The sequence below is a fragment of the Chelonia mydas genome, chromosome 22 (assembly GCF_015237465.2).
Source record: "Chelonia mydas isolate rCheMyd1 chromosome 22, rCheMyd1.pri.v2, whole genome shotgun sequence".
Classification (NCBI taxonomy): Eukaryota; Metazoa; Chordata; order Testudines; family Cheloniidae; genus Chelonia; species Chelonia mydas.
This window is the reverse complement of record NC_051262.2, coordinates 15,874,307-15,898,464: the sequence shown is the minus strand read 5'-3', so window position 1 is coordinate 15,898,464 and position 24,158 is coordinate 15,874,307. Positions and strand designations below refer to the sequence as shown.

Genomic DNA, 24,158 nt, shown 5'->3' with positions numbered 1-24,158 from the left:
AATGGCATATCTACCAGCCAGGGGCATTGGTTTCAGCAGTGACTAAAGGATGAATGATCTTCTGCTGAATTCACTAGCCCAACTTCTGTGACACCTGGGTTTTATTTGGAGGTCTCTTGTACAAGTTGCAGCCAGCCCCAACCATGGTTAGCTATTGCATCTGATTAGATCACGGCCCAAGGAGATAAGGCATGCTGCACTTAGATAATAAATATGGTGATGAGCATTCTAGGCATACCTTAGATATACAGAGCATGCTCACCTCTTATTCCAATGAACAGGAACAATCGTGTTTCCATTTCATTCTTATACAAGTAAGTGTGTGTAAGCAGTGGCTCCTGTTGCTAAAATGATATTTCAGGCCCTAGACAGGAAGAGGCCAGTGCTCTCCTATGGATATTTTGCTTTTTCTTGCTGATCTTTTTACTTCTTGTTTCTGAAACTTTATTTCCCTTTTGGTTCTTTACTAAAGGTTACCCACTGCCCACAAAGTGGGACATTCTGGGTGATCAGGTATCTCTGGGAGTGAGAATAAGCAGCTCACAAACACTGAAAGAAAGGAGCAAGGAGTGTGATGGGTAAGTGTTTATTCTTAGATTCATTGATTTTTAAGGTCAGAGGGGACCAGTATGCTCATTTAGTATGACCTCCTGCATAACACAGACATAAAACCTCACACAGTGATTCCTGCATCCAGCCCCACAGCTTGTGGGTGGACTAGAATGTATCTTTTGGAAAAACATCCCATCTTGATTTAAAGATGCCAAGCAATGATGAATGTACCACATCCCCTTGGTTCTCTGTTCCAGTGGCTAACTACCCTCGCTGTTGAAAATCTGAGCCTTATTTCCTTGCTGAACTTCAGTTTTCTATAGCATTGACCTCAGAAATTGGGAATTCTCTCCCTCTCTATTTTTATGCACTGAAACTGCTTCTGTATCCTAAAGCAATTAACAGTTTTGTGGCCTCACGTGCAACTTGAGGACGGGGTGGTGCAGCAACCAACTGAAAAGGTGGCTGTGAAAAGCAAGAACAAAATACATATGCACGCAGGAGCTAATTTTCAGGAACATTACACATAGGCTCAAGATGAGCTGAAGAGGATTATTGTAACTTGGCGTAGATGCTAGAAATTAATGTCACTATACTGGGCCTGGCCCTTTAGCCACATTTAGCCCTGTAACCAAAAATCTCCTAGATAGCAGCATTGAGGATGACTCTGGTGTGGACAGAAACAGCGTTGTTAGTAGTATGTGGAGCTCTTAGAACGTCTCAGACTAAGACCCAAGTGTTTGAAAGCGATGCATAAGGGAGAAATTATGGGGTCATTTCCCATCCAGGCTCTGTGCAGGGAACTTCATGAGAGCATTGCACATATGACTGCTGGTAGCATATGGTCCTGTGTTAAAGCGTGCAGGCCTAAGGCTTGAAGAATGGATAGTCAGATTGCAAACTCAGCCCCCACGCAGATCCGATCAAATGCAGTGTTTGGAGGGAAGGGCTGGTTGGTCCAAAACAGGTACCTTGAGGAAGGGAAGCCTGAAATGATCGTCTCCTGCCCCCTGCTGGAAAACTGTATTTTAAGGAACGTGCTTAAGCGACGGGACTCCTAGGTGCTGGTCTACCAGTCAGAACAATGAATTTACTGGGAGTCAGGACAAATGAGTCTTAATCCTGGGGCTCTTCCACTCGTGGGCTAGCTGACCCCAGGCAATCGGTTAACCTCCGGGCTGCAGGGGAGTTTATTCAATTCATTTATTATTGGGCAGGGCAGATCCACCACCCCAGACAGGAAGGGGTTAAAGAGCTCCTCTGGGCACAGATAGCTCCAACCTGGCACACCTGGTGAATCCCATCAAGCCTGGGGAGGGGTAGGTCCTTACAAGGGAGCATCCCGGTTTAGCTGGGGGCAGGTGGCACTTTGAGGGAAGTAAGGCTGATACTCCCCAGCCAGGGGAAGCCACCTGGGAGCCTTGACCAGCTAGGCACTCTTGGAAAGGAGAGGAGCCAGTTCTCTTCTCTTTTGCTTGTCTTCCCTGAAGGCCCTGGAGTCTGCCCTTTGTGCAGCTACTTTACCTGCCCTGTGAGGGGGTCAGACAACCTGAACAGCCCATGCTAGAGGGCTGTGCCCTGGACTTTGAGACAGGAGTGACACCCACCCACCCTCAAAAGGGGCACCAGAGAGGTATAACCTACTACAACTGTCCTGTATTTATTGGTGGGGATTAGTCAGCCCCAACAAAGCATTTCTGGCAGGCCTCTTATAACCATGTAAAGTAACAGTAGGGGTACAACTTTCAAAAGCACCAAGGCTCGGATCCTGCAATGTATTTAGGTACGTGACTCACATTGAAATCAACTCACCTAATGGAGTTAGGCACCTAAATCCACTGGAGAAGCTGAGCCTTAGGAGTCTAAGCCCCCATTTTCCAAAGTGGTTCAGGCACTTCGGAGCCACATCTCCTTGAGAGTCAGTGGTATTCACCGGTTACCTCCCCTTAGGTGATCTTCCGAATATGATCTTAGATGGATTTCCTCCGCTTCGCTGTATATTCTTTCTGGGACTCGTGTTAGCATTTGCTGAATATATTATGACATAGTATTTACTCTGGTTAACTTTGAAACTTTTCTGTGGCTTCCCTTCCCATTTCAGTGTTTAACAGCTAAAGCACTGGTGTATTCTTGCACTATTAATTATCATCATTCTGGGCTGTGGCTTAAAGCTGGTTGAGTGCGTTTTCATTTCCTGACCTCTAGGTGTGAGCACACCCCTGCACTCCATCCAGATGGAAGCTCCAGGTGCCCAAGGAATGAACACACATGCACTTAAGAGCAAAAAATACACACTGGCCTCTTGCTACCAGTGCATGAGCTGGCTCAGTTGTTGTTGTCAGCAACCACTAGAGGTCAGCAGAAGTTGCTGAGAAAGGGGCCCTAGCTTGTCGTGAGTGAGTTCTCACTGCAGAATGCAAGGAGAGCATCAAATATTTCTCATTATTCTTTGTTCTGAGCTTGGTTTGGCTTCAAGCACAAGCCAGGCTATTGGCTTTGAGTAGGAGGAGCGCAGGGCTTAGGAATCCAAAGAAAGGGGGATAAAAGTGAACCCTTTTATTAAAGAGAAAAGGAGGACTTGTGGCACCTTAGAGACTAACAAATTTATTTGAGCATAAGCTTTTAATGTGGCTTTTTAAGTAAGAAGTAAATAAAGTGAGCTTCCTCTCTAAGGAGAAGCAGGTATTTATTCTTAGATTTTGTATTTAGTCACTTTAAAGACAATGAAAACAGAAGACCAGAGCCTGAGCTAGTGCTGATGGTGTAGGTACTACTGACGTCCATAGAGCCATATCAGTTTGTGCTAGTTGACAAACTGGCCCTATTTGTGCCAATTGAGCTGAGCTGAATGTTCACCAGCCCCCGTGTTTCTTAGCTGTGGCTGAACTTGAGCTTTGCTATAAGCTGATTTTTCAGAATGCCACTTCGCAGGCCCCTAGGGCTGTTGTCAGGACTTCTTTTTCCCTCCTCCCCAAAGTCAAAACACTTTAATGTCCCTAATGGGGTGAAAGATGCTGGCTGGACAGACCTGGAGACTGAAGTCCTCTGTTTATCTATGAAACAAATACAGCATAGTGAGCAGTAATGAGAATTTCCCCCAGTGCCCTGCCAATGGGCCACTATGCATGCCTTATTCATCCACTGGCATTTCTACCGAGTTATCCTGAGGGTACCAGCTGGGATGCGGATACCTATCCATTAAGAACTGGACTGAAATTAGACAGCACTTAGAGGCCCCAGTCAGGGATGGGGACCCCGTTGTGGCTTGGCCCTGGAACGTGTCATGAAAAGACAGCCTTTGCTCCAAAGAGTTTACAATCTAATCACCAACTTGTTTCACGCTGGCCACTGGAAACCAGTCAGATGTGGAAAACTTTTATTCACGGCGATCCTGGCCTCTGACTGCATAGCTCGTTGGCAAGCCCTTGAGCTATTTGGCTCCCCATTGCCACTTGATTTGGAGTCAGGGTTATGCTTTCTAAGCCCAGCCCCAGCTGGTCATTTTTAAACTCCTTTTATGCTAGGCTCAGTCTGTCCCTCATGATACTGGTTGCAATTCTGCCTTCATAAAAGGCCTTCTGCCTGGCTTCCTCCTTTGCGGCCTGTGAATTTAAGAGCTGCTTTTCCCTCCCCACCTCATCCTAGCTAGATTCCATCTGATCTTTGCTGGATCTGCCTCTCTCATTCTCCACATCTCCAGGCTCATTCTGATTGTGTGTTCTGTTGCCCACATCAACACGGGCAGCCTGTCTGCAACCAATTATTCTCCGCACATTGCTCTGTCCCTCCTGCTCTAAGCTCTCATAATGAGCAGGGTTCCTAAAGGAGCGGCTAACAAAGAGCTTTGGCTTTTGGATTGTACTCAGCCTCAGAGGTAGATGGGCAGAGTTTACCAAACCAGTGCTTGAATTCTACGGTTCTTTCAATACGTTCAGATATGTGCTGGGATGACATGGTATTGAGCACAGCCTTTCCACACCAATGAGAGGTGGTTAATTTAAAATGGGGCTTTAAAGATGGGAAAATCTTCCAGAGACTGTGTACCCCTTTCACTAAATCCCAGTCTGCTTTTAGCGTCTTCACAATTTGCCCTTGCTCTGTGTCATGATTATCAGAAATATTGGTCTAAATTTTCAAAAGTGACTAGCGATTTTTTTATTTTATTCTTTTTTTTTTTTTTGGCACCCATCCTCTGAATATTATGTCTCTAATGGTTTCCCAAGTTTGGCTTCCTAAAATTGAGTCCCCACTCAATCACCAGTCAGATGGGACAAGTGAGGCCATTTTTATTTTAAAGAAGAGGTTGCTCCCTTCCCATCTGGGTCATTTCCTTCATGCCACGGGGTAGACCTAATGTTAAACTGGTTACATCATATTCTTTTACATGATTAGGCTTTGATGTCACAAAGCCCTTGTAACAAAGAGCCTGTGATTGAAGAAGCCCTGTCAACCGGTGAAGGAGAGTGGAGTTTTGGTCAACTTCTGACATAATTAGCATATAGGGTGTCTACAGGACTAGAGATGGTTGGCTACAGAGAGCCAAGCAAGCCACTCAGGATCAGATTATCGAAGGTAAGATTTATATTGGGATGACTGGACTAGAGTGGAGAATGGATAGAGTTTTCCTGGATAAGAACTAGTTTCCAAGGCCCAGATTTTCAAAGGTACTTAGGGCCTAAAAATGTAGCGAGATGCCTCGTGTGATTCCCCTTCTCCCCCCACAAAGCACAGAGGTGCCTAAGGCCTATTGAAATATCTGCGCCACTAGATGTCTAAATATCTTTGAAAATCTGGCCCTCAGAAACTAGTTCTTATCCAGGAAAGCTCTCCACGAATGTTTTCCCTCCATCCGTTCCCCACTCAAATCCAGCCATTCCACCACTGAATTGACTTGGATGCCAAACATGCAACTCACTAACTTTCCCTCCTGCATAAAAGTCAAATTTCCAAGGGCATTTTTAGGAGTAAATTCCCCCTCCACCGCAAATGCTGACCCACTTGCAAAATTCTGCTCCTAAGTGCACAGACAAATATGTTGTGACTGATTTGGAATGCCCCAATTTCTTCCAGCCTTCAAAAGGGATTCATAAATAGCTCTTTAAAAAATAAGGTAGTTTGCAAATTGTCTTGATTTACAAATGTTATCTAAGGTTTCAGTCACTTAGGAATTTCTAAATAGATAAGATACCAAGGGTTTGTTGTATCTCCTGGCAATTATTAAGAAAATAAAATCAGTTAATATCTAACCCTGAATCCAAACTGTAATGTTAGGATGTAAACTCTTATTCAGACTCTGTTCGGAGCGCTGGAGTTCTGTGTCCTGTTTGTGGGTTTTCAGAATAATCTTGGGGGGGAGAAAATCCTTTGATTAAAACACAGCTGCATGTGCTGATCAAAACACTTTATATGCTGCCCAGGTTTTCATTATGTGTGACTCAGTCACCTAGATGTTCTCTTATGCAAGAAATCAAGCAAATACGAGCCCATTCTGATAGAACAAATTTCCCCAGCTGTATGTGCATTGCATGTGAAGCTGCAGTAAACAAACACAAGTGTTCCACTAATGTGGACTATTCTTGGCCATGACAAAGAAAAGAATGGCTGATATTTGGAAAGGGAGTTGGATTACTCAGGGAGTTGAAAAATAAGTTAAGAAACTTTGACTTCCTTGGGGAGGGAGGAGGGTCTAGTGCTTAGCCTAACCTAGAGCCCTGAATTTAATTCTTTTCCACTGATTTCCTTTGGGACCTTGGGCAAGACACTTGGGGTAAAATTTTCAAATGTGCCTTAAGCTCAAATCTTCAAAAGTATTGAGGCTTCTAAACTCCCATTGAATTCAGTGGAAGTTAGGAACCTTCATACCTTTGAGGATCTGGAGCTCAAGTGCTTTTGAAACTGTTAACCCTTGAAGGCTGGGAGGTGCACAGATACTATGTTACAGGTCACCAGAGAAGTGCCTATGATAGATAGGTAACTAGTTGGCCTGCAGTGATAGTTAGCTGGTTGGTCACCAGTTTGAAAGGAGTTAGCCTTAGTTCGGTTCCTCATGGACAGGTGTTCCCTGCTTATTGGCCTCCCTTTGTGGCCACAGACTGAAAGGAGGGAGAACACACACGCTTTGCCTCCAGAGTTGGTCTCTTCAGAACAGGCTTCACTATTCTGGAGGGGAATGAGGAATTGGTACTTGTAGGTCAGAATCCTGGGCTTGACCTGTTTGGGATAAAGAGGCACCATTGGTCTCCTGGAGCTGTCAGACCACCACTTTATTGTAAAGAGAAATTTAAAACCAAAGGGCGGGGGGAACCCTAAAACCAGTCTGTGACATGATGAGCTCAATGACTGGAGGGCAGTTACAATTGACGAAAACCTGGGCTGTCTATGAACTTCCCTAGTTGATTCTATTCTATTTAAAAGTTATTTTAGGATGAGCTGTACTGAGTATATGCACAGCCCCTCTGTACCATGCAGTTAGGTCTGGCATTTAAAATCTAATCGCTTTTTCCTCCCCATCCCATGCAAGATGTCAAATATTTTAGGTTAAGAAAAGGGGAAAAGAGGAAAAATAATTACACAGTAAATTAAACCAGGGCAACCCCCGTGCTTATTAAGACTTCAAGAGTTACACGTTGCTGCTTCAGCTATCTTGAACGCGTACAAAGGGTAATTCTAAAAATAGGTCCTGTACAAATGATTAGGTCATACACTGCTTGGCAGAGACTTTTTTTATTTAATTACAAACTAGACCCTGGATTGTTGGTGGAAAAATAAAAATGCGACAGTTCAAAGCCCGGCTACCCATTTTGCAGCCCAATAAACTTTGCTCTCCTTAGCTGAGTCACTGTAGATACATTCCCTTTTGTGGTGGGGGATTTAGTCATGGAATGTGGGCAGGCTGGCCTCCGCTGTCATGGTCCTGAGTCACAATTCACAATGATCCTCATAGTGTTTGCAGGCTTAGGGCCATAAGCCACTAATTAGCCTTATTGTCTTACAGTCCTCCCGGTATATATAACCTGGACAAAAGAGGAAGGAACGGAGAGAAGGCATCAAAATCTGCAAGCCCAAGAAATTATCACGCAAATATTAGTTTATCACATGCTTGTACCTTTTTTGATCCATTTGATCTCTGAAAGCTGACATTCCAAGGGCCAGGATAGTTCTAACCTCTTCTTTGAATGTATTCTATTTCCATGTGTTTTTGGTGCCTTATTAATACTGTTGCGCATGCAGCCCCTCCCCTCCTTGTGCAACACAGATGCAAACAGCTGAGATTTACAAAAGTGACCTAGGCCCAGATCCCGAAAGGTATTTAGACACCCAGTTCCTATTGAAATCAATGGAAGCTAGGCATCTACATACTTTTGAAGATCTGGGGCTTAGTGTGTTTGGGTGTCTATTGTTTGGGGGTCTGATTTGAGACACCTTAGTGGGCTTTCAGAAAGCATTGAGCCTCCTCCCTTCTGAGAATCAGGGCACTTTCAGCTGTGCCCAACTGAGCTCCCAAAATCATGAGTCACTTTTGAACATCTTGGTCATTGTGTTCCTAACTGCAAAGAGTCACAGACCTCGATCCTGCAAACGCTCTTGCATCTGGATAATCGCCTAGAGTCCCATTGGACTCCAGGCGTGTGAAGTTACTTCTCATGTACATGAGTGTGTTTTTCCCCCCACCAGAATTGGAGCGTAAGAGCCTGATTCTGCAAACACTTAAGCACGCACATAACGTTCTTCACATGTGTTGCCCTGTTTCTTTTGTGTGATTAATTTTTTTTTTCAGGACGGGGCCCTAACTTTAAAAGTGATGTGGTGAGTTAAAGTAAAAAGCCAAAGGGGGATGCAGGGAAGAAGGACAAGGGTTACTGTAATATAAGTTTGTGGCCGGTCCATTAGGGTACGAACAACTTAAATATGCACCATTCAACTTAAATATGCACCTTTCCCTGGAGCAATAGCGGAGAACTCCTCCATGATTGTACTAGCTCAGTTAAAACTGTGTGGCTGTAACAATAGGTGCTGCTTATTTTAATACGGATGGTAACTACAGATAATCTGCAGAAATGCAGGAAACCAACAGAAATGTGTGCGAACCGACCACCTCTTATCCTAGCCTGCAATTCTCCAAAAGCAGCTCTTCTTTTCCTGTTCCTCTCTGCTATTATGAGCCAATGCCAATGCCACACAACTCCAGCATGCAGCTGTGATATGCTTGGGTCCAGTATCCGAACAGCTCAGATGGAAACTCAGACTAATCTGTGGATTTCACATGTTCTGTAGATGCACATTTAGCAGCCTTCTGGGGTCCCTGTAAAATTTCTATTTTCTTCCAAAAATAGCTTTGGGTTTGTTTGTTTTTTTAAAAACAAAGTCTAACACATTTAATCATCTTTTCATAAGCTGTCAGCTTGTTTTATATGTGAACTTGGAGCAGTGAATTATGCTCAAATCTCAGAGCAAACCTAGCACACGTGCAGTAAGAACTTTGCATAAATACCAACAATATGACATCTGTGACGGTAAGAGTTCTAAGCCCCTGGTGACAAGTTTGCAGAATCAGGGCCTAGAACTATAAAGGTAAATTGTGCACAAAGGCCGGGCCTGGTCATAGTTTTGTGATTTTTAGACCATCATTATAAAGTGATGCCAAAAGCCTTAGATTTTAGTATTTAACTCAAAATAGCCTCTCTTCCTTCCCTAAAGCTCAGCTGATGACATTTTAAACCACTATCCCAATAGTCCCTCAGCAGTAACAAATGAACAGCTCTCCATGCTACATGAAAGCCTCCATGATTGTAAGGGACAAACCACTGGGCCTCCTTTAGAGAATTCCTGCTCCCACCCAGCCCCCTGTCCAGCCTAAGTTTTAACTCAGCAGCATTCAAGGTTTTACAGTGAAACTGATTCAACTTTTTACTATCAGGGTCGCTTATTCCTGTATGTGACAGTGCGTAGAATCTTTTTGGAGGCTGGCAAAGAAGTGGTTAATTCTGGCTAGTGGAAGGAACACAGCTGCCTGCCCTGAGTGCAGGGATTTGCAAGGTAACAGGGCTGGGCCAGTGGGAGGGAATTAATTATTTCCACCTAGTCATATGAGAAGGATGGTGCTGTGGGCTGAGTCTAACAAACAAGGTCAAGATACCTAGGAGGAGGTAGAAGTGTCAAGCTGGAGGTTGACTTGCTCCTTTGGGGACCTTGGCTAAAGTGAGCCATGTTCTAGATTTTTGCTTTGCCCTTTTAGCAGAGTGGAGTCCTGTTGTTTGCCCCTTAAGAAGAGGGTGATACTCCTTTGTAGTTTCTGGTTTGTTGTACTATAGAGTTTACCACCCTTAAAAACCAGCATTTCCGTAACTCTCCACTGTGTCTGGTCATGAGTGTTGAACATCACTGCTTGGACACCCAGCTCTGGGCCCGTGCAATGTCTAAAGGTTATCAGCTAAATGAGGGAAGTTGGGGATGGAAAAGATCTTCTGGGTCATCTAGTTAGTTCACTAGCAAGTGCAGGACTATGCTGCCTGCTTCTGGAAATACATTCTCTCCTGCTTTTTACAGTTTAGTCTCAAGTATCCTGTGTGGTGGCTTTTCCACTCTTTAATTTGGGAGACTATTTCACAGTTTAATCTCCTCTTGGCCGGGGGGCCTCTTCCTAATATTCAGTTTTACCTTTTCCTCGTTCCATCCTGATACACCTGGTTAGACCCCTTTTGGAGCAACCTAAACAATCCCTTCGCCTTGCTAATGATATTTCTATCCTTCAGGAATAGGTGTAGTGTTATGGTTGGCAGTTAGTTCAGGGACCTTCCCTTTATGTGTCTATAAAATACTTAATGCACTGCTGCCGCTAAACAAATTGATAATGTGCCCCACAACTTCAGTCACCATGTAGCTCAGAGAATAACTCTTTCTATTGCACTAGTAACACAAGAGGTAGTTTTGAAATGTTCCCTGGGTTTCCACAAGTGGGTCTCCAGGAGGAATTTTTTTCTCAAGGCCACATGGCTGTGAAGATCTTCTAGTGAAATCCTGGAAGTTTTGCGAGTTTAATAGAAAAGATTAATAATAATCACAACAGGCAGCACATCATTGCCTTTGTATCTGGTTGAGAGATTTACAACTTAAGCTCATGGCAGAAGAAGAAGAAATTGCTTCAATCACTTGGAGTGATGGCACACGGAGAGTCACTTGGGCATGACTGCTATTTAACATGACAAACCCAGCCTGGCTTCATTTAATGTGCTGGTTCTTTTCTAATAAACGTGTTACTCGATAAGGTGAGGATTATGTTTTAAAAATAAGTAAATTGCAGAAGGTGGAGAGAGGGGTTAGCATGCAATGGATTTTTCAGGGGTGGGAAACAGTAGAAGGAAAAAAGGCAACTCTTGGAATATAGAGGGTAACTCCCTTTGCAGAGAGAGTCCCAAAACCTGAGGATAGCCCTGGCTGAGTTTTCTTCTTTTATGGGTAGGCAGCCTCAAAGCCTGATGACTAGGCTCTTAAATTGGTACCCATTGCTATAATATCTAGCATTTCTGTGATTGATAATTAAAGACTTGGAGATTGAGATGATCTTTGCAGGGCCCGTTGGTCTTACGTATGGCTTATCCACAACAGGTGGAAACATATAATTGTCAGGTGCAGGCACAGGTTGCTGTTGCTGGATTCAATCCAGTTGAGATGTTCGGGGTAGTCTCCTTTCCCCCATATCTCTGAGTGAGCTGCTGTGAGTGATGGACGAGAGGTTTGTTAAGTAGATCTTCAGTTTCTCCAGTCCTACCTGGCAAGGTCCTACTGTAGCAAGCTGTAATGAAGTGTTCCTTTAAGACTTCTGGATTGTAACAAGAGAACCCCAGGACTGCTGGAGTTTAGTTTAGTCCAGGAAAACTTTGCATGGAGCAGGTTGTGGGAGCTCTGCTGTTACAAAAACACTCAGCGCATACTGGTGTGTGTCTCTATTTGCTTCTATATGACACTACACAAGTAAAAAGCTGAACCTATTGGAATCTCACTTACTCTATTTTTCTATTGGTCTCGAGGCACCCAACTACCAAGTAGATGGTCTCTTTTGCTTATGGTGTCAGAACCTCCAAGTCTTGTATTTGACTTGATTTGGAGGAGGAAACAAAGTTTTATTTTATCTAAATCAAGAAGACAGGAGGTGGGAGGCAGGGAGAGGGTTGCTCGTAGCAGAATTTGCTCTTAACATTTCCTGTGCATAATGTATACATGGTCTCACTGAAAGACAAGGGACTGACATTTAGAAGGTCACAAGCAAGGGTTTTTGTTTTTTGTTTTTTCATCTTCTTATTTCATACCTCTCAGAATTGCTCTGCCTTTCACTTCCTTTATGGTCACCGATAGTGTCTGAACACAGTGTATGTGTGTGGAGGAGGATATACATTCTGAAGGAAGTAGAGAGGCACATTTCCTAGTGGCGTGAGTGTTTTCTGAGGAGGACTCCCTTGTTGCTTGACAATAGCAGGAACAGATGTTCTTGACCAGGCTGTTACAACAAAGCTAATGTAACGGTAAATATTGGTTCAAATTTTTACTACGGTCCATGGCTTCAAGCAATAAGTGGCTTCTTTACATCATAAGTATACACCCAGAGAGCAAAATATGTGCAGTGAAATACAGTAACCCTTACTGCGATGGTTCATGGCAGTGTGTGGGTGGGAGGCAAGAGGGGAATGGCTAGGGAAAGGGTTGTGGGTGGATGGACATTAGAAGAGCGAGTGTGGAGAGACAGGTAGAATCATAGAATATCAGGGTTGGAAGGGACCTCAGGAGGTCATCTAGTCCAACCCCCTGCTCAAAGCAGGACCAATCCCCAACTAAATCATCCCAGCCAGGGCTTTGTCAAGCCTGACCTTAAAAACTTCTAAGGAAGGAGATTCCACCACCTCCCTAGGTAACCCCTTCCAGTGTTTCACCACCCTCCTAGTGAAAAAGTTTTTCCTAATATCCAACCTAAATCTCCCCCACTGCAACTTGAGACCATTACTCCTTGTTCTGTCATCTGCTACCACTAAGAACAGTCTAGAGCCATCCTCTTTGGAACCCCCTTTCAGGTAGTTGAAAGCAGCTATCAAATCCCCCCTCATTCTTCTCTTCTGCAAACTAAACATCCCCAGTTCCTCAGCCTCTCCTCATGACTCATGTGTTCCAGTCCCCTAATCATTTTTGTTGCCCTCCGCTGGACTCTTTCCAATTTTTCCACATCCTTCTTGTAGTGTGGGGCCCAAAACTGGACACAGTACTCCAGATGAGGCCTCACCAATGTCGAATAGAGGGGAACGATCCCTCGATCTGCTGGCAATGCCCCTACGTATACATCCCAAAATGCCATTGGCCTTCTTGGCAACAAGGGCACCCTGTTGACTCAAACAGTGTAGAGATGACAAGGTGCAGATCTGAGGGAGTGCAAGGTTTGTATCAGGATTGGACTCTGCTGCTGAGCTCGCCAATTCCAAAGACCTCTTCAGCTGTGGCAACCGTGGAAATCGAATTTCAGCTGAGTGGAGCCTGCAAGAGAACGTAATACACAGACCTGACATATTGTCTGTATTCCAGTAGGACCTAGAGGCCCCACTGAAGATCGGGGCCCCATTTTTGCGAGCCGCTGACACAGAAGTGGTAAGAGACAATCAGAGCCCCAAAGAGTTTGCAGTTTAGGGGCAGACAAGATGAAGGTAGGGGAAGCAACTTTTCTAATGCCAGTGGCACCACCAAGGTCTCTTAACCAGAGCTGTGAAGAGGGAGATTGTTCTAGTTTGGGGTGGGGGTGACATTTTGAAAATTGGTTTTGTTCCAATTTGGAATGAAAGCAAAAACGTGAGATTCTCCGCGAGGGGATGGCATCAGGACCCTGGGATTCCCAACCCCAGGGCAGTCCACCAGATAGTTCCTCCCCATGGCTTCTCAGCAGCCTGGCATGAAACCAGGCAGGGTGCCAACGGAACTTCGTCAAAATCAAAGTGTCTCCGGGAAATGCTTTCATTTCGATACATTCTGCTGGGAAAATAAGTTTCACTAGAATTTTCTATCCTGCTCTCTGTTGATGCCTGTTATCCGCAAAAGACAGACAAAACTGAAACCTTCTTTGAGCAAAGAAAGTGTCTTGAAGTGCATCCATGTACGGTGTCCATGATACAACAATGGGAAGAGGTGTGTGCCATGGGAGGTGATTTTGGACTATGAGTCTGTTTGGGACTCCATGTGGAAAGAGAGTCTGTCTGGTTCCTAAAGGAAAAGTGTCCCCCACCATAGAAATCATCCACATATTTGTTACCTTTATTGACAGCCTCAGCAGAGAAACTTGGGACCGAATGGACCACGTAGTCAGAACTCCCTTCTCACCCCTAGGTGAGAAGGCCCCTCCCAGGGAATATGCAGGCTAACTTCTTATTCGATTGTATGTTCTTGGTCAGGTATCATCTTGTGTGTTTATACAGTGCCTAGCACCATGGGGTCCTGGTATGTGCCTGGGGTTCCTTGGCTCTACTGTGCAATTCAAATGACGAAAATAAGAATGCACATGCGTAAAGTTATGTAACTAGTCCTATTGCAGTAAAGGGGCACTAGTCAGGTGAATGAAGTTTATGCACGTGCTTGCAGGATCGGAGCTTTGGAGCAAGGACCATGTTTTAACTTGTATTTGTACAGCACAAAGCGCAACAGGAGCTTGATTCTGACTGGGGACTCTGAGAGCCGCTGTAATATAACTATTAAGGTGCAGTTTGAAACTGCGGGAGTATTTAAGTGCACGGTTGCCTGAGCTATACCTATTCTGTGGATGAATGAGGACTTCAGTTTTAGGGTCATCCGGACAATATCTTTTTAAGAGACTTAATTCCTATTGCTATTTTTCAAGTTAAACAGCTCAATAGCTTTTACTTTATTATTATTTTTTTTAAAGAAAAGTGAGAGGCTTTTTGCAGGAGTGGGTGGGTGAAATTCTGTGGCCTGCATTGTGCAGGAGGTCAGACTAGATGATCATAATGGTCCCTTCTGACCTTAGTATCTATGAAATGCACCAGTTCCCAGAAAGGACGGGGGGCGGGGGTTAATCTTCAGCGTGCTGCCTGGGAATTTAGCCTTGGGAGTTCCATTATTGCTAATGGGACTCATGCAGCTTAATTTCATGCAAGCTACACTAAAAATGTACCCCTAGCTGTCTGCAAAATTTCAGTTCTGAAATCAAGCCTCTTAAAAGTTAGAGCAGGATAAACAAACACCTGAAACCCTTCCCCCTCCCTCCACTGTATTTTCTTCTAGTTCACTTTTTATTCAAAAAACAAAAACACACAACAGCTCTATGGATGTAAGCAATTTTAAAAGGGGAAATAGGTATCTGGGCTGACAGCCTGCATGCCAAATTTCAGCTTGCTGCCAATTAAAACGGCAGAGTTATAACCCCTGAAAAAATGTGGTTTTGTTGATGTCTTATCTTTAACTATGCTACTGCGAATGCCACACTGTAATACTTACTTATCTAATAACCCTCCACGCTGTCCCCTTCATTATGGGGCCTCTGTTATTAGGCTGTTCTTGTTAAATGACTGCTATCATCTGGTCCCAAAGTACATTAAATCCCATTATAATTATAAACACACTTCCCTATAACATTCTCTTTAGATTACATTCACACTGCTTTGCCCCTCAGGGTATCTTTATACTAATACCATTCTTATTTGCTATTTTAGCTGACAATATTGGGTCCTACCTTATTTGCATCCTCCAGAGGGAGAAGGGAAAGTCTTTATAGCGTTCCCATTACAGATTCATATTTTGATGTCCCCTGGAAACCTCACTTACCTCATTTATTTCATTCACTCTCCCCTGTTATATAAGGAGACCTGGCTTTTAAAAGGTGTTGAACTTTGGTACCAAAATATGTTGGCCTTTATGAATTGCACCATTCCAGGAGCTCCACTCCAAAGAGTAGCTTTGTGAACAGGCAGGTCGGTGTAACCCAGAGTCTGTCCATCCCTCACTTTTTAAAAAAAATCCCTTCTTTTTGTAGAGGCTGCAGCAGTAAATCGTTGCCCCCAGACTTTCACTGCTATTCTTGCGTCACAAGAACCTGCCCTTCCTATAAACTGTGCTTGTTTGGGGTAGTGTCCTTATCGGGTCAAAATAACCATTATCAAGCCGATGTGTACCCAACATTAAACTCTAACAGAAACAGTTTCCAGCCAAAATTTGGCACCAAGCCCATGGGTTTGTCTTTGATACCTTCTCCATCTCTCGAATTCAGGCATCAGTCCCCCTGTACCACTTGCTAGCAAGGGGCTGGGCTCTCAAAGCACAGACTTTATTAAGCGAGGGAGATTTCTTGTGTAAGGAATCTTGGGGACTGTTCTCGCTTCCTGTTGTTTCAAGTGGCCTTCTCTGGCTTGAAGATTAATTGAAGATTAGGATCGGGGGTTAATTGTGTATTTCTCCGTTTGGGAAGATAGGGTCCTTCCTAGGGTGAGTCTGCTGCGCGTTAGAGTAATTGTGAGGCAGGCTCGGACTGAATGACAGGCAGCCTTATCGTTCGCCTCAATGCAGTTGTCACATTAGAAGTTCAACAAGTTTAAAATGTATCTTTTTTAACTTGTCTGTAGCGCAGTCAATTATATCCGCCTGCTTGTTAGGCGGCTTTTCGATGTAATGATTTCATTATTAACACGCTGGGGGGTTAACCCTCTCGCTGCTGCTCCCACCGCATCCCCAGCTTTCGGGGGTGTTGCTAAATGTGGAGGTAGGGGCGTGTGTGTGTGTGTGTGTGTGTGTGTGTCAGACAGAGAAAACACAACCTCGAATCCTGTGCATTAAAGTTGGTGCTACTCAGTGTCTTGTATTAGGTGAGCGCTGCGCACTCATTAATTAAGGCGAGGGTTAATTTAAACCCGGCTCCTTATGATTGTGTTATGGCTTCTTGGCTCAGGCACTTAACGAGGCATCAGGAGCTGATTTGCGAAGACCAGTCTTGGGATTTCCTCTTCTGGGCAGGGGCGAGGTGGAGAGGGACGCGAGAAGCAGGGAGTTTGGCTGTCAGGCGTGCGGGGGGCGAGGAGACCGTGTGTCCGGTATCTAACCTAGGAGCTGCGTTTGCAGCCAGGGATCACAATCCAGCAGCCACCAGGTGAAACACCCAACGGCAGGATTGAAGGTGTGGAGGTGCGGGGCTCTTGTGTGTCCAGAGCCCGGCCTCCGAGACACGTTTCGTGCCATGCGCTGGGGTGTGTGAACGGGTCCCTCTCGCGCCTGGGCACCTTGTCCTAAAGCCACCCTGCCTGCCCCCGTCCACCGCTCGGGAGCCGCTTGTCCTGGGAGCGCACCGCTCCGCCGGGCACCTGTCCACACGCCGCGCCGCGACCTCCCCCTCGCTCCCCCGAGGGCGCAGCGGGTGCCCGCTCCGAGCCCGGGGTGCCGCCGGGGCTGCTCTAGAGCCGGATTGGAGGCATTGGCTCCGGTTCATTGATTCCCAAAGGCAGCCTCCTGCTCCTCCATGTTTGTTGTTGGCAGAGGCCAGCGACGCCAAGCGCTGTCCAGCAGCCCTCGGGATCAGCTCCCCCTTCCCTCCCCATCCCCTCCTGCCAGTCTCCAAAGCCAACCACCGAGAGCAGCCCCCCGCTCCCTTCCTCCCCATGCAACTTTTCGGTGACTTCCTTCGGGATGGGGCAGGAGCCGAGCCCAGGGCTCTCCCCCTTCCCCTCCATCTGGCTGCCAGCATCTCCCACGGGCTGGCACGCCTCTGCCCAGGACTTGGGTACCGGTCTGCCTGGCGGAGCAAACCGAGAAGCGATCTCCCCAGTAGCGCTATAATAGACACCCGCCCCCCCCCTCCACACTCTGCTGTGCCCCCCTGCCCCGCTCGTACCTCCCCAGCTCTGGGCAGGGCAAGCTGACAGGAGACGCTTGGACCCCTTGTCCTTAACGCGGCTGGCTTGAGAGGGGCGGTTTAATAGACTGGAGCAGGAGGGATGCTCAGGGGAAGTGGTTCCCATCTGCGTTCTCCTAATCCGGAGCCTAATTCGGCTGGCACAGAGCTCTGTCTTGGTCCTTCCTCACGGATCGCTCTGATGCGATTCCCGAGGAAAGGGACCCAGAGCTTTCTGTGGCTTCCCACTCCAAGCCCGGTTTCCTTCGCCTTTCGCATCAGTACGGGAACGGGGGCCCAGCCCAGCATAACACAATGCTTCCCGTGAACCCTGCAAGGTGTAGTTAACGCACAGAATAGTGTAAACCCGGAGGGTCCTGTCTCCGCAATCCGCCTGGGAACAGTCTCCTCCATCCTTGGCAATCAACAGCTGCAGTGCACGATTCACGGACTAAATCATAGCACCGGGTTCCAGAGAGACCCGAAAATCGCTTCTTCCTCCCTCCCTCCCCCCACCAAATCAGCACTGCTTACCGAGGGGATCAAGTTTGAATGGGGGGGGGCGTGCGGGATTTGGGGGGCAAGGGATAGTAACTACTCCATCTCGTCCTTTCCGAAGCAGTCCCTCAAGTCTGAATAGGTTAGCAACCCCCCCCCCCCGGACCCGCAGTGTTGCAGCAATGGGGGGATGGCGCCCGCTTCTGTTCCAACTCCAGGTCCCCGAGAGACAGCCCAGGCAGGTGGAAGTTTCCCTCCCGGGAGCAGCTTCTCCGGCAGAGGCCCAGCATCAAACCTGGGCCCCTGAATAATTCTGGGGCATGCGGAGCTCCCCCAGGGTGGGTGTCCGGGAAGTTTTCTCCTCCAGGATCTCCCCCAGCCCTCCCCCCCCGGCAGGGTGCAGGCTCCCAGCAGAGACCTCCGCAGCGAGGGGTCTGGCACAGACCGGTTTGGCCCCGCGGGGCGTGCAGGGGCCGGGGTGCTGCGGGGGGGAGGGCGCTGCGCCTATGGGTGGTGGGTGTGTGTGTGTGGGGGGGGGGGAGCCGGGTGTGGGCACGAGCCCCGTGCCAGCAGTAAAGATGGTGCCCGGGCCGGGCTTCGCTGGGGTGGGAGCGGCCCTGACGCGGGGCGCAAGCCGGCACGTCAGGCAGCGCGGTGTTGATTTGCTAACCTTAAAGCAGAGAGGAGTTGGGGAGGATGAGAGCGCGTACTGCGAACTGCCGGCTCGTGCTTCTGCTGCTTTAATAACAAGCAACAGTTCCGACGCCCAGCCCGCCGGCGGCCGGGAGCCTCCTGCCATGCACTGACAGTGAGTGCCCGGGGCGGGCTTGCGCGAACTTCCCCGGGTTGCTTTAGAGGAGGGGGCGCGGGGAGGGGTGCGGGGTGTTGGTGTTTGCTCCTGAATGGATGCACGGGGAGAGCGATGCAAGGAGATAAATGGTCTTGCCTGTCATTTCTGCCCCTAGCCGGCTCTCCCCTGGGGAAATAGGGGGCCAGCTGGACACCGGGGTGCTTGCCATGGAAGAGGGAGGACTGGGGACGCTGTGGGTTCCGGTGTGTGTGGAAGAAGCTGGCAGGGAGCTGAGAGGCAATTGTTGTGATGTTCTGGCTAATATGTATTCCGAAGGGCTCGCAGGAGAAAAATGTGACTTCCCCTCCTTATTTATTTGTTGCGTGGGGAGGTGGAGCCCTGTGATGGTTTCAGAGCGAGAAGGCTCGGGTCTGGGCTGGGGAGGGTTAACGGGCGGGTTGAGGAAGCGATTTTCCTCTTTTCTCTTTCTTCTTTCTTTTTTGGTTAGTTTTGCAAATAGCGTCTCGGGAAGGTTGGGGTTGTGCCGGCACCCTCGCTTTTCTGTCGCTTCAGCCTTGTTTGCTTGGAAAGATGCATTTCATTTTTGTAAATGTTTGGTGCCCAGCGTTGTAATCCAAACGCCTTGGTGCGGTCTGAAAAATAACAATTTTCCCCCGGCTGGGTTCATTCCAGCCTTTGCACCTGATGACTGTTTGATGCCTTGTAAATACAGCGGCGTCTGTCTTTTCATGGTCCAGCTCAAAACTTCCTTCGCCGGGTGCAAATCTCGAGCCCCGGCGGTGGCTGGACACGTTGGGAGCGGGCAGGATAGCCAGCCACAATCGAGCTCGCGTCCCTCCCCGGCCCTACGTGACAGTTCCCTGGACAGGGCTCCGTCCATGGTGGTGTTGCTCCATGTAATCCAGGCTGATCTGCATTTGATCTTGATTATATATGGCCAGGTGCTGTTTAGCTGAGACAAATACCCCCCGCCCGCCCCAGAAGAGAGTCGTGTGACTGTGAAAGTCGCTTTTGCGCGAATTACAATATTTTGCATCCCGTCTTCCAATGTTCCCCTTTCTTCCTCTGCGCTTCTCCCTTGTCCCCCGGGTTTAACCATTCAGCGCAGGCGGTGGGTTCGGGGTGAGGGGGGGTTCCAGCCGCTCAAACGCTGTCCGGTTATTTTTCTTTCTTTCTTTGATTTTGGTGGTTGAAGTTTGTTGAAAGCGACCCGAGCAGGGGGGGAGAGGGGGACTGGTGGTTATCTTGCGCGATAGAAGCCGTGATTTTCATTGGCTCCAAAGTGCGGAGCTGGGCTCCCTCCTCTGCGCAATAACTAAAACAGATGCTGCTGGTTTCCCCGTGATTTGTGCTGGTGGATGTGTGGGTCCCGGAGGGGTAGGTGGTCTGTTGGGGTGCTGGAGGTGGGGTGCTGGGGTGGGGGAAAGACGAACGCACGCTGCTGCTGCAACTTGGTCTAACAAGCCCCAATCCGGAGCTGATAAAGGATTTTAATAGTTCACTCATTAACCCTTCCGACTCGCCCCTGGCAGCTTTGTTCTCGGGCGAGGTGCCTTTCCCCAGGGCTAAGGAAACGCGCCCAGCGGCGGCTCTGATGCTGAAGCCCCGGCGTTAGTGCCCGGTTGGGGGCGAAGCTCCGCCGCTTTTCCCGGGGCTTTCCCATTCCTTCCCCGATCCAGCATGTTACGGGCCGCGGCAAGGTGCGAGGGGGCAGCGGGGGCCCCCGGGTCGGAGCCCCTTTTTCCCCTCGGGCAGCCGAGGAGCAGGAGCCCCCGAGGCTGGGTTTGGGGGCGGCGTGGGGTGCGCCCGGCGGGGTGTGGAATCACGGGCGGGAGCCGGGGCTTGGAGTCCCCCTGGGGAGGATTTGGGGGTCTCGCCCGAAGGCTGAGTCTGGGGGTGTCTCCGGGGCAGGGGGAGCTGGGTTGGGGGGTCAGTCCCGGAGCCGAGGGGGGCGTGTCTCCAGGAAGGGGCCGATCGGAGGGGTGTCTCGGGGCTCCCCCGCTCGCTGCCTGCGGACAAAGGCGGTAGGAGCGGCCCCGCGGCGGGCTGGGGCAGCGGAGCAGGCTGCCCTGGCCCGGGGTCCTGGGGCGGAGCGGGGTGTCCGCCCGGCGGGACCCCTCTTGCTTCACGCCCTCTACGGCGCTGGCGCCGGGCTCCGCCTGCCGCTCCGTTCTGGGGGGCCGGGCACCAAGCCTGCGTGGGGAGGGGGCGAGCCGGTAGGGTGGGAGGGGAACTGCCCCCCCTTCCCCTGGGGTACGCGGGGGCTGGGGGCCAGAGGGCACGAGGGGGTAGAGGGGTGGCCCCTTGGGTGGAGGGCGTGTGAGTGTATTTAGGGGAGAGGCCCCCCTGGGTACCAGGTGTGGGTAGGACTCTGTGTTGTGTGTGTGTGTGTGGGGGGGGTGTCTGACAGGCGGTGGGGGTGGTAGCTCCCAAAACAAGGTTTGCAGATTTAAGGAGGGTGGCTGTGATTTCTTTGGGGTGCCGGGGGAGAAGCCTGGACACCTCCCTGCCTTCAGCTTCCAACAACAAGAGGTCCCCCCATTCCCCCAGGTTTCATTGTCTCCATGTCACAAAGGTGCCTGGAGGGTGACTCCATTTATCAACCAGGCGAGCTGGGCTGTGCAAGGCCAAGGAGTGCTGCAGCTTGGAACCCAGCAACCCTCCCCATGTCCCCTCTGTGCCTTTCAGCCCTTGTAAAGGGAAGTAGGTTTCTGATGTTTTTGGAGCTTTTACTGCCACAGTTTCCAGGCTCCAAAACTTAGTTGTAGAAACTTTGTATGCAACTTGCTGCCAAAATCCTAGACTAAAAGTTCTTTTCCTCTTTATTTCCCCCTTCCTTTATTTTGTTTTCACAGACAACGGGCACCCAAAGCTAGTCCCGGATTGAGCAAAGAAAGACACCCTAATGACTAAATCTCAGGCGCACTATGGATTTGACTAAAATGGGTCTGATACAGCTCCAGAACCCCAGCCACCCCACGGGGCTCCTGCACAAAGCCAACCAAATGCGCCTTGCAGGGACTCTGTGTGACGTGGTCATCATGGTGGACAATCAGGAGTTCCATGCTCACAGGACAGTGTTGGCTTGCACTAGTAAAATGTTTGAAATCCTGTTCCACCGCAACAGTCAGCATTATACCCTGGACTTTCTTTCACCAAAGACTTTTCAGCAGATACTGGAATATGCTTACACGGCCACCCTCCAGGCTAAAGTTGAAGACTTGGATGATCTTCTTTACGCAGCCGAGATCCTAGAAATAGAATATCTGGAAGAACAGTGTCTGAAGATCTTGGAGACCATTCAGGCTTCTGATGAGAATGATACAGAAGTCAACATGACGGATGGTGGCACTGAAGAGGAGGAGGATAGGAAATCTAGGTACATCAAAAACCTATTTATCTCCAAGCATTCCAGTGAAGAGAGCAGTTATGCCAGCATGGCCAGTCAGAGTTTAACGGGGGCTATGGTGGAGCAGAGCCCATCTGTCTCCACTTCATTTGGACTCTCCGCGATGAGCCCCACAAAGGCTGCTGTGGATAGTTTGATGACCATTGGGCAGTCATTATTGCAAGGAGCTCTGCAGCAGAACGCCTCCGAGGACTTGCACTCCACGAGCAGCCATCACCACAGCCTCTCTGAAGTGAAAACAGAAGTGATGCAAGTGGAGGAGGCTTCTAGCCATGAAAGCCCAAGGACGGCCGAGTCCAGCACTTCTGGAGGGGACAAGTCTGATGACAAAAGCAAGGAAGGCCCCGGTACTCCCACGCGTAGCAGTGTTATCACAAGTGCCCGTGAACTTCATTATGCCCGGGATGAGAATGCAGAGCAACCCCTCGAGGTGGGCCAAGGAGTGCCAGTCGGACCGGAGCACTCGATTTCTCAAAGTGAGAAACACCTGAGTATATATTCAGTGCTACCAAATCACAAAACTGACTCAATGCTCAGCATGCCGTCCTCCATGACGCCGGCTCTCCACATGCAGCCAGCTCTTGCCGTGTCCATGGACTTCAGCGCTTATGGGGGGCTTCTGCCTCAAGGCTTTATTCAAAGGGAGCTGTTCAGTAAGCTGGGTGAATTGGCAGCTGGCATGAAAACTGAAAACCGAGCCATTAGTGAACAGTGCAGTGTTTGTGGAGCAGAACTGCCGGACAACGAGACGGTGGAGCAACACAGGTGAGTCCTGCACTTGTTTAGTCTTGATGTGGCAGCAAGTCTCTCCTGACATTTGATGGTTCGTGTCACAATCAGCTTGTTTTGTATTTTTTGTTTTTTTCTTCAGTTGAATTTAGTGCTGGCTGGTTTGACCTCAGTAGAGGAAAATGAATTCCATCTGCGGGTAATTCACCCCTGTGCATAGGGCTTGCGTGAAGCCTGTGCATCACTCTTCAGTTCCTGCTTAAGACATCAAGAAGTGGGACCTTAGTGGTGCGTAGGCCTCTTGCTGGCCCTTTGCACATGTGTGAATTTACTGCATTCTCAACGGGGTAAAGCATTAACAAGCTGCAAACTAAATAAGGGAACGCCCGGGGAGAGGATTGTGATGGGGCCCCTTGTCTGTTGAGAACCGCTCTGAGCCTCACCAACTTACTTCGCCAGGACAATGAGTTACGGTCACTACCTGGCCAGATTTGAGCCCACAACCCAGATATGAAAAATTCTATATCTTATTACCAGTTCCATACGACGTGCGCTTCCTTCTTTGGGTTGAAAAGAGGCCTGGCACTCAACTCAGACAATAGTCTGTCCTTTTCTTGCCCCATGTCCTAACATGCATTCAGATGCCAGGGCTATGCATGTGCTGTAATTGTTTTTTTATAACATTGGAATGAGGCATGTTGGATTCTCACATTCTGCTCCAGAGACTTTGGGATTTTTCTCTATGCCTTCTGGATTGATATAGAGTGTAAAATTAACAATCTCATGATGCCACTCACCCATTAAGTAACTGCATATGAAATACTTACCTTCTTGCTTCTCAGACGAGTGTCAGATGATGACTTTGGTGTCACAGTGATCAGAGTTTGAAGCTAGAGAATGTCCAGAGTAACTACACTGTCAGTGCCAAGTATCAGAGGGGTCGCCACGTTAGTCTGTATCCACAAAAACAACGAGGAGTCCGGTGGCACCTTAAAGCCCAACAGATTTATTTAGGCATAAGATTTTGTGGGTATCTGAAGAAGTGGGGTTTTAACCCCCGAAAGCTTATGCCTAAATAAATCTGTTCATCTTTAAGGTGTCACCAGACTCCTCGTTGGTTTTTTACACTGTCAGTGGTGTTTCTCTAGGCTTACGCATACTGTGAAAGAGATCAGAATCTAGCCTTTAGTGGGTCTGTTGGAGCCAATCATGCAGGCTGATCCACACAGATGGACCTCTGTGCTTGCACAGAGCCCTGTTGGTTGGTAGGGCTCATTGTGGGTGTAAGGGTCTGCCAG

General features: G+C 48.3%; 1 protein-coding gene across 5 annotated transcripts in view; it reads left to right on the top strand.

Moving 5' to 3' along the window:
* Positions 1-24,158, top strand: part of ZBTB16 (zinc finger and BTB domain containing 16) — a 210,809-nt gene that overhangs the window by 17,696 nt on the left and 168,955 nt on the right. Inside the window, exons 1-2 of one of the 5 annotated variants that reach the window (XM_043534260.1) lie at positions 9,673-9,750; positions 21,578-22,896. In XM_043534260.1, coding sequence (XP_043390195.1) covers positions 21,650-22,896 — 1,247 coding nt within the window. In that variant the 5' untranslated portion in view covers positions 9,673-9,750; positions 21,578-21,649. Of the gene's footprint in view, positions 1-9,672; positions 9,751-18,570; positions 18,720-19,962; positions 20,100-20,246; positions 20,423-21,577; positions 22,897-24,158 lie in introns of those variants that run through there. The other 4 variants (XM_037882476.2, XM_007060468.4, XM_043534258.1 and 1 more) reach the window with 4 other exon arrangements.